Below are 18,232 nucleotides of genomic sequence, written 5' to 3' on the forward strand. Positions count from 1 at the left end.
TATATATATATATATATATATATATATATATATATATATATATATATATATATATATATATATGTGTGTGTGTGTGTGTGTGTGTGTGTGTGTGTGTGTGTGTGTGTGTGAAATATATTCAAAAATGTAATAAATAATACCTTTGTTTAAATTAATAAATAGTTATGGTACTGGACGGCTGTTTGTTTTATTTTATTTTTTTATTAATTATTTTTTTAGAGAAATATTGCTAAAAGTGCTAATTAAAAATATATATGTATTCAGTAATTAATTTATGTATATGTATATATTTATAATTATTTATTTATAGTTTTTATTATTTTTTAATAATTTTATTGATAGTTTTTTATTTATTTTCATCTGTGTTTGTATTTTTGTTTATTCAAAAGAGAATAATCAATGAATATTTATTTATTTATTTATTGCCATTTTTTGTTTTTATTTGATTGTTTATTTGTCGTATTGTTTTATTTTAATCTGTTTACATTTTTATTCTTATTTTATTTATAGAGAAACAATTAAATCTAATATTCATTAAGTCTGTGAGACGCTTCCAAATTGAATTAGTTTTATTTCAATTCTTTACAACTAAACTATAAATAATATATAATCACATTAAAGGGCACCTATTATGAAAATCTACTTTTGTAAGCTGTTTGGACAGAACTGTTTGTAGGAATAGTGTGTCCACAGTCATATTGGAGTGCTATAAACACAACACATCTCTTTTTAAAAATGTCCTGACATTAAAATAGGATCTAAATCCAAGTGATTTTGAGGCCCACCGCAATGTGACGTAGGAGTAGGGATTTTCCTGTCGTCGAATTGATTGACAGGCACCATGTTTTCATAATAACATGTAAACACATGTCCACAGAACATTTTTTGCAAATAAACTAAGATTTCAACAATCTAATAATATATCATATGTCAGGCTTTAAAAAGCATTGCCATCTGTCTGTCTGCAATATATTCCAGACAGTACGTGACCACTGTGCATGTTTAATGATGCTGCTGCCAGCTCAGTATAAAGGCTGCAATACTGCTAGATTGTAGGCATGCAGCACGTAACCTTCCCTCAAAGCCTCTTTCATGTTGACACAAATGCCATGGCAGATTCATCATCTTCACACCATGCAAAGCCAGACATGAACGTTTTTCCTATTCAGATGTTGCCCTTTTACATTACAATAAACATTGTAAACATCTAAACTTGTAAATGACCAAGCCAAGGACAAAGCAAACTGTTGCTGCCACAATGCAAGTTTACATTTCTAAACGTTGTATATTGTGCACTAGAAAATTATTTACCGCTTCTGTTTAATTCATTTTAAACCTGTTTTAACACTTTTTTTCCCTTATATTTTTTGTTCTAAAATTTTTTATACAGTATTAGTTCTGAAATGTGCTGTATAAATAAACTTGTCTTGCCTATTTATTTATTTTAAATAAAATAAAATAAATGGAATGTTAATACAAATTAATAATGAAATGAAAAAAGGTTTATCTAATTTCAAAAGGTGTCTTTAGGCAAATATAACATTTTCTTTAAATTACGAAGAATAAAAAATAATAGAAAAAATATAACAATAATAAAATTATAATAAATGATGAGAACGAGTCTATTGAACAACATAATTTACTTGGACCAAAGTTTCACTAAAATCCTATTTAAATTGATCAGTTGGACCAGTTGTTTTACGTTCCAATTAAATTGTAATGTAAACAACAGCTCTTCTGAAAACTACTTTAAAAACAAAGTATCGAGTACGTGTGAACCGATGAACAAAGTGCCTACGTGTGGAACTGCACAGCTTGCGTTCGAGCTGTAGGATTGATGAACAGTCACGTGATCACGTCTGCCCCTTCTTGATCCTGATTGGTTAGTATCAATGAATCACGTGGTCTAAACAGGGCTCTGCGCTTCTGCTTTTTTCATTGTAAACGCATGTGTGCTTGTTTGCAGAACCAACAGCAGAGCAGCCTAAACGAACATCGGTCATCGGAGCTATTTATTATTTGAGAAATTGACCAGACAGTTGATCATGTTTTTGCTTGAGACAGAGTCGGTAAGTCAATTTATATATATTATAGGTATACAAAGAATTTTATAACCAAGTACTTAATATGCACTGATTTACATATTTAAGAGATTTCTTTCAAAACAATATCTATTTTGCTTACAAAAAAAAAATAGTTATGAACGTGTTTTTTTTTTTTAACTACATTCAGCTGGAGCGAATGAGTGATTTGTTTGAAAGCGGATTCGCAGTGAATGGAGGTTTGGATGGTCCCGGACAGTCTCCAGCGCATCTCGCCGCATGCGGAGGTCAGGCGTTCTGTTTGCTTTGGCTCCTCCAAACAGGCGCTGATGCAAACCAGCAGGTAAAAAAAAAATCTAGATTCGGACTCAGTTTTTTTTTTTTTTTTTAACTTAATATTGTGGTAGTTACCAGCAGCTTCTGCTCTTGCTTATAGGCTACATCCTAATTATTTAATCTATGCATGTTCGTTTTGTTCCCAAATCGTAATTAACATTTAATTATTTTCTTCAGGACGCAACTGGAGAGACACCCATGCATAAAGCAGCCAGATCGGGCAGTTTGGAGTGCATCAGTGTGTTGATGGCCAGGGATGCACAGTTTAAGTAAGTGTGTGTGGGTGAGAGGTGTTTCTGTTTCAGTCATTGGTTCGAAAGTGTTAAATTTGTACTTTTTTGTTGCTTGTTTTACATAAAACATTAATTCTTATTAAATAACATTTTACAAGATATCAATGTACAAAATGAAAATAATTAAATGAACATGCCAATAGCCAGTGGGTGTTCGGATGGTTTAGAAGACCCACCCTATACATGAGCTCATTTGTCCTATTTTGACTGTCATGCCATCATTATAAAAATAACCCATGGAAAAAAGCATTAATTCAATTCAATTCAGCTTTATTTGTATAGCGCTTTTACAATGTAGATTGTGTCAAAGCAGCTTCACATAAATGGTCATAGTAACTGGAACAGTGTGATACAGGTTTTAATGTTTAAGTTCAGTTTAGCTCAGTTCAGTGTGATTAAGACCAAGATTAAGACCAATCAGAATCTGATGTGAGTAAAGTTAACTTTCACTGTATTATTGTTATAGAAAAAACATTTTACAAGTAACTTTTATTTTAAATCTTATTCTTCAAAGAAAAAAAAAGACCAATAAAAAGTTGTGAAGCACCAAAAGCAGCTTAAATTAATAGTAGTTTGGCTATTGGTATTATCCATGAATTTTCAATTGTACTTTTTTACAAAAGAAGCTAGAAAAATTATGAAGCTCTGCGTTATTATTATTATTTTGTATTTATTATTATTCAAATGAACAAATTCTGAAACTGAGGAAAGTTGAATGTGCTGGCCAGTTTATTTGCCTAATAAATGACAATAGGCTAGAGTTTTAAACGAAAAAAACTTTAACAGATTGCTATTTTCCCCCTAGTGATGTATCATAAAGCAGCCTAAAAATAAGTAGCCTATTTTTCATATTTCTTTATTCAAAATCTTTAGAAAATGTTTTTAGTACATAAAAAACAGTGACCATCCAACAAGCCAATCCAGCAAATAAATGTGCTTAAAATCTCACTAAATTGCTATCTTTATATCTCATAATTAAACTGAAAATGAGTCTAATAACTACAAAAAGGTCCACTTTTTGTAAAATAAAATAAATAAAATAAAAAAACACCACAAACCACCCCTTTCACTAGGCTGGTTAAAGGCCTGATTTATGTGTACATTCACGAAATATTTCTCATATCACCAATGTTTTAAAATTGATTTTGATAAGTAGTTAAAGGCATAGTTAACCCTATAATAAAAAAATGCATGTGTTCCAAATTTAATAATTTTTTCTGTTGTATTGACATATTGAAATATGTTGGAGGGAAACAGCCATTGACTTATCCCTTTAAGTACATCTATTTGATATAAACTGTTCTGTTGATTAAATAATTACAATTTATAAGTGCTTTTATAATAATATATTTGAGCATTTAAATAATGGCAAAGCTAAATTACTCCAGTTTTAGATGTCAAGTTTTTTTTTTTCAGAAATCATTCTAACATGGTTACTTTATTCTAAATAAATATTTCTTATTGCGTTTTATTTTTTAGTTTTGAAAACAGCTGCTTAGTAATTTTGAGGAAACCATGACGCATTTTTATATTTATTGAGACAGGCAGTTCAAAAACCCATTTACTAAAAATGCAATGTTTTGTAAGTGAAGATATCGTTACTGTCAATACTGATTGATATAATTTGTCCTTGCTGAATTAAAAAAATAAAAATTAAATCTCACTAGTCCCAAACTTTTGAAATTGTGTTTTAATCAACTTGGGCTGACAACATGCGAGAACTCTTAACCCCTTTCTAAAACTACTAATTTCAGCTATTATGTATGTTTTTTCTTACCAGTGTTTAAGGTAACAAACAATAAATAATATAAGCTGTTCAGATTCAGATCATATACTTAATTAAAAGAAAATTCTGTGGATTTCAATCTTATGAACAGATTTCTAATACATGAATATTTTTTTCATTCAGCATTTGCAACAACGCTGGACAGACTGCTGAGGACATAGCATGGTCTTGTGGGTATGAAGAGTGCGGGAGATTTTTGAACTTGCATCGAAGAACACAGGACTTGAAGAAAGCTTCATCATCATCCTCGTCATCCCTCAGTGAACAGCATGTGTTGACCAGCACTCTCGCAGGACAGAAGAGAGGCCACACAGCCGCCTCTGGTGCCCAAGATGGGAAGAGGGCACGGGACTGGTGAATACAGGTCTCATCAAGACAGAGATCCTAAAATAACAGGTGGTTTAACCATTGCTAGAGTGGAATGGTAAACAGATCTATCAGTATGCCCTTGGAAATAAGCCTACTGTAGCCTCAGAACTGAGAATCAGATGATTTAGGCTGGGGTAAGTGATGTGGAGCCTCCCGATCAAGAGGAATGACTGACACTGGTGGACATTATACCAGTCGATGCAGAACAGAGGAAGAGAAGATCACAACTTCCGGGTTTCTGACTGGAAAGAGTGTAACACTAATTAGGATCACACGCATCTTGTGAACCAATTACTCAGACATCAACTGAAGTACTTTCAGAGTTTTATAGCAGTCAGTTAGCATTGGCAGGGACTGTTGAAATGAGTGGATGCAAATGAGCAAAACCAAGCAAAACCAAAGACAAACCACTTGCTGTCAAGCTTTCTGGAGTGCAACAGCTGGGTTCTGGAAGTAGAAACTCCATTTATTTTTCTCCAAGGGGAAATAGACTTCTAACAACAACACACTTGTATTTGAAGATAGCTCATTGACTGTCTTTGCTTTAGTAGAAACACTAGTTTGCAATAATTTGACTTATAATTGTTTTTGATAGTGGAGCAGTGTTGCAAAACATTACCTATGACGCTGTGCTGAAAAATTACACCAATCAGAGAGATCCAGAGAACAAAAAGAACAAAAACAGATCATGTGTCATCTACATACAACCAGCTACTTTTAAATCAATAGTTTAGATTTACATTTAACTTTTATAATTTGATGACGTAATTTGCAATGCTTCTTGGGATTGTAGTTATTTATCTCATGCCTTTGTCTTTTTGTCTCATCGTCTGCTTTATATAGGAGTTTGTCAAGTTGTGATTTAACTCGTAGCTTGTTGATTAGTTACATCTCTTATAATGTTTTTTTTTTAATTAATGAAAAAGTACTTGCAGACTTGTGGTGGATAATAACTCTAAAGGTTAAAAAAGGTGTGATTTGGTCAACTACAGGAAAACAGGACATGCATTGTGGCAGAAATGCAAGTGCATCAAAATGTACAAAGTATACTGTGGAAACACCTGAGAAAAGTCAGAGACTCTCAAAGTTCAAGACATTGCAACAAATCATTGAAGAAGGAGACATTTTTTTGTTTGTTTTCGAATGATATTTTAGCTGCTGTTCGTTTTATTGAAGTGCAGGTAGATATCGCAGGTATATTTCGTTATTATGAGGAACTTAAAAGATTTTATGTTACTAATATCATCCATGTTATTCCTTGCAGAACATCATTTCTGAAACCAGTACATTTAGCGTGACTCAAAGAGGATGTTAAAACAGGAAGTACAAAGAATAATAAATCACTTCTTACAGTGACATGTCTTTTTGCACTTATTGAAACAATAAGACTTCCTGTGAACTGCTGAACTCACAAGATGAGGGAGACCGAATAAGTGTCATGCACGTGACTCAGACGGTCTTGGGTCTCTGTGGAAGGCAGAGGTTGTAATAGGCATTTTGATCCCAGAACTCAGGCCCCTTCCAACCACACCATCCCTGAAGCAAACACAAGCACACACCATTAACATATAACCCAAAACAAGGATAGTTCACCAAATTTCTAACCACTACTGTAATTTTCACACTTTCAGGTCATTAAAGATAAGACTGCACAATGTTGTTTTAGTATCAATATCGCAATGTGTGAATCTGCAATAGTCACATCATAGGATCTCAAAAGATTTATATTATAATTTTGAGATTATATATTTGATAATTTTGTACATTTGATAGAGATGCACTCCCCTACAAAATAATCCTAATTGATGTAAAATTATGAATTCTTTCTAAATAGAGTTATCTTCTAAAATTATACTGATATCGCAATATATACACACACACACATACATGCATACATATATATATATATATGACCTTAATGCACTGATTATTTATCTTTTATGTTTTTCCCCACTTTTAAATTGCTGGTAGCCATTTATTTCCATTTTATGAATCAAAGAGGAACAAGATTTCAGCTAACTCTTAGATCATACATACAGTTGAAGTCAGAATTATTAGCCTCCCACAACTATTGGCCCCCCCGTTTTTCCGCCAATTTGTTTACAGATTTTTTTCAAAACATTTCTAAACATGATAGTTTTAATAACTCATTTATTTTATCTTTGCCATGATGACAGTAAATAATATTTGACTAGATATTTTTCAAGACACTTCTTTACAGCTTTCAGGGACATTTAAAGGCATAACTAGGCAAGTTACGGTAAATAGGCAAGTTATTGTATAACCGTGGTTTGTTTTGTAGACTACCGAAAAAAAATATAGCTTAAAGGGGCTAATAATTTTGAGCTTAAATGGTGTTTAAAAAAAATTAAAAGCTGGCTTTATTCTAGCCGAAATAAAACAAATAAGACTTCCTCCAGAAAAAAAAAATATTATCAGACATACTGTGAAATGTCCTTGCTCTGTTAAACATAATTTGGGAAATATTTTAAAAAGAAATTCAAAGGGGGGCTTATAATTCTGATTTCAACTGTATATTAACTAAGATTATACATCTTAGATGGCCTAGTGAGTAGATTAAAAGCATATTTTCATTTCAGGGTGAAATATCCCTTTACAGAAACTCTAGGTGCAGCAAAACCTATTTCTATTTAGCCTACATACTGTATTCCAACCATTGCTGAACAAGTAACTGATGTTTGAAAGCACATTTGTGACACTTAAAATCCCATGTATTTCTGGATATAATGGAAGAACACTTACGATAATTACAATTACATTTATTGAAAGAGGTTAGTTTTCAGCAAGACAGAGCAGAAAGTTTAACTCGTCAAAACAAAAAGCTAGACCTGTGTTGTTGTCAAATGTACCTTGTCAGTAATGATCTGCAGGTCCTCTCCACCTGTATAATGAGGGTCCAGGATAAGAAAACGTATTTCTCCAGTGTTCTCACTCCACGCTACGCCTAGAATAGTGTGTGCAAGTACACCCCCACCTGGTCAGGAAGAAAAAATAAAATAAAATAAAACAGCAAAGTAACAAATTACAAAAATACCAGAAATTTCAACTATCATTCATGTTCAATACCCTGAGAAGTTAACCATTTTAGAACATAAATATCGTTCAATACAAAAATGCACAAGCGCAAAGTAATATTTTCATTGAAAAAAGACTATTATATTAAAATGATGCTTATTAGGCTACATTTTGAACATTTTGAATATTTTCAATAGGAAATGCTTATTTGTTATTATGACATGCTCCATTATTTTGAGTCACTCAGAAACACATTTAAATTTTTATGCACTACATAAAATGTTTTCTGCTTTCTAATTATGTACTTATAATGTTTTTTTTTAGTAACCTGCTCTCTGATGCTGCAGTCACAATTATAACAATATTAAATGCACCCCAGACATTTGAATGGAAGTTAAAAATATAATATACTATGAAATAAGTTAGAAGTTAATCATGACAATAGAACTTTCTTTACCCTCCAGTCAACAGTTAAATATAAAATGTTAACATACCAATCATGACAGGTGTTCCTTCAGTGTGGAAATGATTAGCTAGCTCTCTGCCCTTGGTTGCCAGCTCAGAACCCTGACTTTAACAGAAAAATCAACCATTTTTAAAATTCCAACCGATTAGAAATTGCTATTATAAACCTATTTCAGTATAACTGCATCAGATTTTGTTATGGAAAAAAAGCACTACACATAGGGTTCCCACACTTTTCCCTGATTTTCACTGAGTAAAAAGCTGAAATTTCCATGACCTATCTACTTTCACACAAAAGCACCATAGCCATTGTAACCAAATGTATCAATATTTCCATGTGTTCTCATTCAATTCTATTCAACTTATCCTGCTTGATATTAAAAACAATTTTTTAAATCAAATTGTACAAATATATTTGATCGACACTTGACAATAAGAAAAAGAATAAAATTATATGGGAAAAAATACAATCCATAACAATAGGCAAACATGTGGAACAACATGATAAAAAAAACTACAGAAAAATATACCTGGATATTTAAAAATGAATAAACACCACGCTAAATGGTAAACATCTTAGCTACCTGACAAACATAATCTTTGAGGTGACGCCCAGTAATTGGTTAAGGACAGCCTGAACTTCAATGGAGCCGATCCACTGACGTGAACCCACAAAACGTGGCTCTTTATCCCCAACATCCACAAGAGCCTGACAAACCAAATGTAAGTTTTCTCTTAAATCCATATAACAAGACCACATAACTTTAACACCGTTCCATCCAGAGACAGTTTATCTTACCTGCTGGATCTGCGTGTGTGTGGGAACAGCTGTCTCCACATATCCTTGCTGCTGGAACCAAGAGCAGATGGTCTGAAGGGAACGATATGCACATCCCCAGCCATCGTCATCCACACGATCCTGCATGTAGTGGTGATAACTGTACACACCCTGCACTAAATACAGCTACAGAAAGACAAGAGTAAGTGTCAATCGTTAATCTTTACTATTGGAAGCAACAGATTTTAAACACTTAAAGTCCTAAACCCTACCAATTATTTTTTTTACTCCCTCTGAAATAATTTTCTTTAGTCTATGTCATCAATCTGACTTTCATCATTTAAGAAGTAAACAAAGCAAAGGTGATTTTTTTTTAAGATGACTTTGGAATCAGGGTTTCACATAGTCAAATTTAAGACTTATTAAGACCATTATGAATTAACTTTCAGAATTATACACAGCAAAACACTACGATTTTTTTTCTAATGGTAAGTGGACACTATTTTTACTTGCCTCATTTAAATTCATGTTTTAAATAATGTGTCAACAATGCATCACATTTTTTAGTTGGACTGTTGGTTGTACCGATTGGGTAGCTTTACACTTACAAAAAAAAATTAAGAATTACAAATTATTAGAAATTATTAGAAATATTACAAATTAAAGACAATACCATATTTCAATGAATTTAAAACTTTTTAAGGCCTAAAATTTTTTGTAAATCCAAGAGTTAAGACCTCGCGGACGTCCTGGGAAACCAATAAAATGTTGTGTGGAACCAATTACTTATCTACTGGTGTGTTTTGTCTTATTTGGAGCTTCTTCTGTATTCCAATAAAGCTAAACAATCATAACAACATGAAAACAGGTTTGAAAGTATTAAAAGGATAGATCACCCAAAAATCTATGAAAAATATGTAATGATTTGTGTACCCTTGTCTCATTTTAAACCAGTTTGAGTTTTTTCTTTTAGTTTGAGACCCGAAAGGGACGTGATGGTGGGGGAAAAAATTGGTGGAAGAAAAAAAAAGCTGGGTTGAGCAAAAAAAACATATGAAATATGAAAGGCGATGATCAACGCACAGCTGAAAACAGAAATGTTTTTGTGAGATAACGCAAAACCTCTTTGCGAGGGAACGCAAAAAACATCTTTGCGAGGGAACGCAAAAAACATCTTTGCGAGGGAACACAAAAAAACCTGAAAATATATAATATATCTGTATTTTTGTCCAGTTGAACACAAAATAAATTCTATTAAAGAATGTTGGGAATCTGTCATCATTGACTTCCATAGCTTTTGTTGTTCCTACTATGGGTGTCAATGGTTACAGGTATTCAACAGCCTTTAAAATATCTTCTTTTGTGTTCAACGGGAAAATTCCAATTGATTTGAAATAAGTCAAGGGTGAGTAAACGACACAATTGTCCCGTTTGGGTAAACTATCCATTTAACTTTCTGGATGAATTATACCTATAAATCACAATCTCACCTTAGCATCCTCAATGTTAGGTGGATTCAGGTGTATGTGAGGATTGCGGAGGTAACCATCTTTATAAGCCTCATCAGGAAAATGAAAGGCATTCGCACGTCTCAGGTATGGCCTGTCAAGTGACAACTCAAACTTCCTGTGCAGATCCTAGAAACAAAGAAAACCATATTGTATTAGATTTAAATAAAAATCACACATGGATTATTAATAATCTGCTAGTTGTGGCATTATTAGAATATTGTGTTGACTAATTTTGCACATTTTGTTAAAAGGTTCAAGATTTACAGGATTTTTAAAAATCTTTTTATGCTCACCAGAATCAACACTTAATTGTCTAACACAGTGGTTCTCAAACTTTTTTCACCAAGTACCACCTTAGAAAAAAATCGTCTCTCCAAGTACCACCTTACGACGCTATTTTTTAACCAGAATTAAAAAATAGCGTCTTAAGCCTAATTAAGCAGCTACAGGTGTGCACAGTTTTAAAACGATGCAGATTAAATCCTATTATTAAGAATATGTATTATTGTCAGTCACTTTAAACATTTGAAATAGTCTAAACATTAACTGTGCTTGCAGATAAAAAAAAAAAGTTTTAGTTAAAATGTGCTTTTAAAAGTTCTTAAAAAGTAAAAAGAAAACTGCTGTACTTAAATCTAAAGTATTCATAGTAGCCTATTCATCAAAAGCTGGAAATGCTGCTTGGACCTTATAAATATAGGCTATATGTCATATTCCTACACTTTTAGACAAATCTTGAAATAAATGTTAAATGTACATGACAGGGTTCATACAGGCACAGCCTAATGAAAGTCAATTCCAGCACCTATTTTTTTTTCAAGACTGACATGCTATGTATTGAAGACCTGAAATGTATTCTCAGCAACCCATAAAACATTGCATACGAATAGATACAAATAAAAACCATTAATAATAATATTTATTAATCATATATTAATAATAAAATAAACCTGCACTAAGTGCTTGTGAAATCTTTTTTGTACTAAAGGAAAAATACTATTACACTGCTAAAATAACAAAAATTTAAGTAAATAATACTAATATTAGGTAAAAGTACAAATTACTCTTTTAAAAAGTACTAGTTGGTTATTTTTGAAAAAAAATCTGATTTTCATTATGAAATTACTTTTTTTTAAGTGTAAACCTAATTTAATGGTTGGATTGCTTACATCCCAAAGCTTCATGTATAATTTGCACTAACAAAGGAAGTATAGTCAATTTTTCCTTTCATGACAATTAATCTTTTTCAATAGCACTGGTAAAACTACCAAATAATCTTTAAGGCCATAGAGACACTTTTTGCCCATTTTTAAAAATATATATTTTTAAGCTTTGAAAGGTTAAATTAAAGTATATGGTAAAAATATTTAAATTTAGCGTTTTATTTACATATTTTACACTATTTTCTTTACAATATGGCAAATTTGTTTCTTAAATAGCTGTACATCACATGTAGATTTTATTTTACACTTGATCTTAATCTAAAATAGAAACGTAAAAAAATACAAGTACACTGTCAGTAAAAAAATAAAACAAATGACTTCATTTTACTTGAGGTATTTGAAATATGACGACACTACATTTATCAAAGCAGTGCTTTAAGAGCCTTATTGTAAATTGTGATAAATAAACAATAAGTAGGCTAACAATGGATTGCTTTGACCTGTAATGCTTTAGGACAGATCAGAATACAGCTAAATGTATAAATCACACAAATACCTCATCCAGAAACATTTCCAGCATAATTCTTTTGTCGTAAAGAAATAAAAAATGTTCCACCTTTGCTAAAAGTAAGTTTCACTTCACAACACAGCCAAATAATAAGACCATTAGCATTGTCATCGATCATGTATCAATCTATTTCTAAATATTTGATAACTTTGAATACTTTTGACTAAATTTAGTTAAGGAGCAAAGATAAATAATGTCTACTTTAATAGTGGAAAGATCGCGATTGTATTCTATCTGAGCACGCGATCATGAGAGGACTTGCAGTTCATTTCAAAAAAGCCTATTTAAGAGCTCACATATCTGTTTTAGCGATTTGCGTACATGAATGCGCTCTCGTGTTAAAATAAAGCACTCGCCGCATTTGCAGAAAAGAGTTATTGCGCAATACCTTCATTCCCGCGCCGCCATTCAGAATGTATTTAGAGGAGTGACAGGTCAGAGGCGAGTCGACTGGCTGTTGGAGAGCGAAACGTGTATGAAGATCATCAAATAGGCAGGAAATATGTCCGCGGTTTAATTACTCTGCTAGACATCTCTGCAGTGAAAACATCCGAGAAGCATTATTCCAACAAAACATTTGTTTTTAAGTTGTTTTTTTCTGTCTCTGCAACACAGAAAGCCTTTGTCCCGCCCTTACGTTTCACGCAACTAGTCAAGGTCGACTGTGATTGGCCACTTTTCATGTCAGTCAAATCAAGCTTTAGAATCGATTCTTAAACTTCGGAAACAGATTTTCAGCAGCTTATGACACAATGCACTAAAATAAACACTCTAAGCACAGCACTGTGATCGTACGCTTCAAAAAACAGCCAATGCTGATCACATCAATGTTATATTACGCATTAAAGGATTAAAGTGTTAATTGTTTCTTTCATTATTCAGCGATTCCTCCGCGTACCACTAGGAGGAAGCCCGCGTGTACCACAGTTTGAGAACCACTGGTCTAACACTTACTACATTCTCTTTTATTCTTCTATGATCTTCTGTTCTATATATCCCATGTTGAATGTAAAGTTCGAGACCAAATAGGCCTTACCATAGTATCTACATATTATTGTTATTATGTTTTAATTTTGACAGCTTAATTAATCTGGTTTTTCAATATCAAGAATCATCTATTCACCTTATTCTCAGCTGACGAGCGGGCGCTGCCATTTGAATCTTTTTGTCTCGCGACTTCCAGTCACATTCACTTCCATTCATTTTTTGACGTTAACAACTGCTCGTTACGCTGCTTGATGTTGCAATTTAATATTTTCTTATTATATTATGCTACTTGGTCTGTGTAGTCATGCAAACATTTGTTTGTTGAGCAAGTAGTTTGGCCATTTTCTGCCGTTTATTATTCCTAGTCATTTCTCCCATAGGCGACTGAATCGGAAGTTCTAAGACAATCGCGAAAACAGGCGCACTTCCGCATTTTAGAATAAGGTCAATAGATTCACCTTTTTCCAGTGCTTGGATGTTTATTATTATCAACACTTTCTATTCTATGTTCTTCTCCATCTAAAAATTGCTCATGTGTATACTGTACTGTATTTAGCTTTTATTAAAATAAAAACAACAATACAAACCTCACTCAGATTTGTACATATTTTATGCACGCATATTAAGGCTGGACAATATGGTCTAAAATCAAAACCTCTTGGAAAAACATTGCCTTGATGTCGATTACTGAATGATTTTTTTCACTGTGTTTACTAATTTACATGTTGAGTTTTGACCCCTCAGAGTTAATGTTTTCATTTGTACTGTAAATACAGTGGACTGATAAAGGTGAGACATCTTATATTGAAAGAGCGCATTTCCTTTTTAAAATATTGTTATATTGAATATTTTTTAACATAAAAAAATTAAACGAAAACAAACAATTCTATTTTTTTTCTTTTTTGCATATGATATAGTTTTTGGCGCATCAGATGGGAAATATAAACAGCATGCTGTTCTGTGTTCAGTCAGTGAAACTCTCTGTTTACATGTGGTAGTTTGTTTTTTAAGAGAAATTATCAATAAGGTTAAAAATTAAAATAACCAGCATGAGGAAATTATGTTGGTTATAGGTTGTGAATTTCGATTTTAGTTTATTTACGATTAATTGATTGCCTATCCCTAATACATATATATGTACACTGCTCAGCATAAATGAGTACACCACATTTTGAAAATGAATATTTTTATCCATTTTTCAGTGAATATAGGTAATATATTTTGGTCGACTGATAATTTAAATTTGGTGCAAGATAATACATATAAATTAATAAAAAATACTGCAAAAAAAATAAAAAATTCAAGCTACTAAATTTCAACATAATTTTCTATCATTTTTGTTTCTGTTGATTTTTGTTCTTTTTAAAATTTCTATTTGATTTTTTTCCCTAACATATAAATTTAGGCTGTTAATTTTTGGACTGTTGTGGTAAGTTTATTTTGTAAGATTAGATCAGATATGGCTTCAGTTCTAACTACACTAATATATATCCACAAATATAATATTGTAAAGCATCCTATAGAAACTATTAATTTAAATGATGATTCATCAATGATTTGTGACTGGTGTACTAATATATGCTGATCATGGTACATGTATTAAAAATAACAATCACTACTTTGTCTATTCTCTATTCTGTTGACTTTATATATAATATTTCCTATTCAATTTCTTTTCTTCCATAAAATCATCTGAATCTGCGCATAACTTGCCTCTCTGACAGCCTGTAGCTGACTGTCTGGCACTCCTGCAGGGTAGATCACAGTGGTGAGTCCAGCTGGTTTGGGCAGCTGAAAGTGAAATGGCTGTGGCACCAGGAACGAGGAGCCCTTCCTATACCGGAGGACCACCTCCTCCATATCTGCTATCTGCTTATTTAATGCCTCCACCAGACCTGTAAAGACACTGAACAATCACAGCGACAGAGACACACACACACACACACACACACACACACGAAAGTGTCATTAAAAACGAGACTGACGAAAAAAAAAGTCATTAGAAGAAACATATTTCACATCAGTTTCAATGCAAATTGTCCACTGTTAGGTGCTTGATAATAATAATAATAAATTTTATTTGTATAGCACTTTTCAAACATGCAACTCAAAGTGCCTCACAAACAACAAAATAATAAAATTTGCATTATTTTATTCATTTTCTTTTCGGCTTAGTCCCTTTATCATTTTGGGGTCGCCACAGCTGAATGAACCGTCAACTTATCCAGCATATGTTTTACACAGCGTTTGCCCATCCAGCTGCAACCCATCACTGGGAACCATCCATACACACTCATTCACACACATTCAGTACACTATGAACAATTTAGCCTATCCAATTCACCTATACCACATGTCTTTGGACTGTGGGGGAAACTGGAGCACCCAGAGGAAACCACCGCCAAAACAGGGAGTACATGCAAACTCCACACAGAAATGCCAACTGACCCAGCCGAGGCTCGAACCAGCGACCTACTTGCTGTGAGGCGATCATACTACCCACTACGCCACCGTGACACCCTTATCAAAATAGTATTTTCACCAAACAGTTTACAAATCAATCTACTGTACTTCAAAACATGGATTCATTTAAATCTTATCAATAAAAGAATACTTCTTTACAGGTTTTATAAAGAAAAACAGCTGCAGGCAAATGATTCACCTGTCAATTTTGAGATCTTGGGCTTTTTGGCTTTTTATAAAGTGTTTTGTCATTATAATATAAAGAAAATGTCCAAAAAGTACAATTTTAAATATGTATTTACTTGCATTTTATCAATTTGTTTTGTAGATGTCAAATACATTTTTCAGAAATGTTTTATTTTCTTCTGCACCGAGCCAGAAATCTCTCATAATTCACAGTTTTGTTCATATCTATATTCTAAAGTTTTTTTTTTTTAGTAAGAGATTAGTTTATACATAATTTGCTTGATTATATACACTTTATTCTAAAAAAAACTGTTTTCTTCCTCTATTAACTGCATTTTTTTTTATTATGGAGAGATTAAAAAAGAAGCTTCCAAAATCTAATCTGTAGAAATATGACTCTAATATGTCAAAAAGAGAAAAGAAACAACAATTTGAAACTGATTTAATTCAATGTTAAGATTTCTGAGCTAGAAATACAAGCAAATAGAAACATATTCAATAAAATAAAGCTTTTTAGAATATTAAAACATTAAACATTTTATGAAATTTGGGTAATGGAGGCCAGCTAACAAAGTGCTATGCAGGTAAACCTCACTCCCCTGATCTCTAAAGGTGCTCTAGCAACAGATGCTAGAGACCATGGCCTTTAGCCTCCTTGTTAGAGCAATCAACTCCAATGCAAAGAATCGCTGGTTCAATCCAAGCTCAGACCAGATTGGGTGCAGTAGGACCGCTGGGTTACACTTGTAATATAAAAAATGTTCACAATTTTTAACACAATCTTTAAACTACAGAAATATGGTGATAACTATCAGATAATTATTTTACACTATTCACCTGCGGTGTCTAGTATGTTAAATGTTAAACTAGTATGTTTTAGTAAAAACTAAAAAGTTTTTTTAAAAGAGGAGGAGCTACTCTATGTCCCACCCTCTCTTCCTTTTTCAGTTGCGATTACATCAAGCGTCTAATTAAAAAAAATGCACATTTCAAAGAACTTCAAGGAATCTTTAAGGAAAAAAGGTAACTCACGTTGTCATGCTCTCATCAGCACTCACAGACAGAACACAGTCTAAAGGCAGTGGCATCTTCACACTGTGCTGCTGTGCGCTCATTCGCATCAGACTAGGAGCTTCATTCCCAGCAGGATCAGTGACCTCAAACAACAGCTTCAGATTCACTACAGTCTACAGAAACACAGGCAGTAGATAGTTAATGTTACAAAAGTTAACGGTCACAATGCTTTAAATAATCAGGCAAAAGGTTCTCACAGGTCCAGATTTTTTCTTATCTTTCTTTTTTGATGACTTTTTGTTTCCACCATCATCTGATCTATGAAAAGCAAAAAGAAACAATCTTAATATCCTTATAAAGCACAATGAATAAAGAATATACTTGGATTATGTAAGAATTCTTACTCTATGTACTGCAAAATGTCTCCACATGCTGAAGCTTGTGTCAAACCTTCCACGCTGGACTGGAAACCCATGTTAGGCCATATTAATATCGGACTGTTACAGACAGTGAAAACAATGTTTTTGGATGATACTTTTGATCTGAGATTCTGAAAACTTTTGGATATGGTGTTACCACTTTGAGCCCCTGCAAAAAAAGAAAATAAATAATAAATAATAACAAAATAACAGAGAGATGTCTTATTCATAACAGTAATTCATTGTTAGTTTTAGATAAATTACATAAAAAACAAAAAGATTAATGTCTTTATCTGCTTTAATAAAACAATATGAACTTCACCATTTGGATTGTCAAGTTGACAAGCAAACTCCAAGATCCCCTTCACGCGGAATATAATATTGCACTCCTCTGAATAAACCTACAATTAAAACAGATCAAAGTCTTAAAACAGAAATAACCATTTTAAACCACAGAAAAATAACCGAAGTCACATTTCGTGTGTTTAATTACAATGACTTGTATTCTCTCAGAAGCATATGCCCTCAGACTAATTCAAATTATATCAACACCGTATTCAACTAACGTATCCTTTTAAACGAAATGAGATATGAACTAATAGCTTTCTATAAACTAATAGCTTTAAAACAGTATAATACCATTTTAATTGCCTCGATCTATGATCACACTCAGCTGCTGTCAAGAGGAGGCTGCCATTTTCGATGACGTATCATAACACACGTCCACGTCTTCCTCGTTTTCTTGTTGCGTCACAGGGAAAAATGCAATCTTTTGCTGCCCCCTGCTGACCTGATTGTGGCTGCTCGACATATTAT

The 18,232-nt window shown here is 32.7% G+C and overlaps 2 protein-coding genes across 4 annotated transcripts; one reads left to right on the forward strand and one right to left on the reverse strand.

Moving 5' to 3' along the window:
• The first annotated feature begins 1,915 nt into the window (after positions 1–1,915).
• On the forward strand, positions 1,916–5,253 carry ankrd37 (ankyrin repeat domain 37). Its single transcript, NM_001145614.1, is given in 4 exon segments — positions 1,916–2,069; positions 2,233–2,385; positions 2,556–2,647; positions 4,581–5,253. Coding segments are annotated over 4 exon segments (504 nt in total). The 5' UTR covers positions 1,916–2,045; the 3' UTR covers positions 4,816–5,253.
• ufsp2 (ufm1-specific peptidase 2) lies at positions 4,346–18,130 on the reverse strand. 3 transcript variants are annotated; one of them, NM_001442465.1, is given in 13 exon segments: positions 5,976–6,362; positions 7,697–7,821; positions 8,357–8,433; positions 8,912–9,036; positions 9,127–9,291; positions 10,596–10,742; positions 12,736–12,801; positions 15,048–15,240; positions 17,016–17,170; positions 17,255–17,315; positions 17,402–17,585; positions 17,739–17,817; positions 18,056–18,130. In NM_001442465.1, coding segments are annotated over 13 exon segments (1,467 nt in total). In that variant the 5' UTR covers positions 18,059–18,130; the 3' UTR covers positions 5,976–6,275.
• Positions 18,131–18,232: the final 102 nt, after the last annotated feature.

The sequence above is a fragment of the Danio rerio genome, chromosome 1 (assembly GCF_052040795.2).
Source record: "Danio rerio strain M-AB ecotype USA chromosome 1, GRCz13ab, whole genome shotgun sequence".
NCBI lineage: Eukaryota > Metazoa > Chordata > Actinopteri > Cypriniformes > Danionidae > Danio > Danio rerio.

Coding starts and splice junctions, on each gene's coding strand:
- ufsp2 (XM_087235251.1), bottom strand. Junction 10,743..15,047: donor AGCTACAGGCTGTCAGAGAG/GCAAGTTATGCG, acceptor CTTTGTTTCTAG/GATCTGCACAGGAAGTTTGA. Junction 6,363..7,696: donor TGCAGATCATTACTGACAAG/GTACATTTGACA, acceptor TGTTTGCTTCAG/GGATGGTGTGGTTGGAAGGG.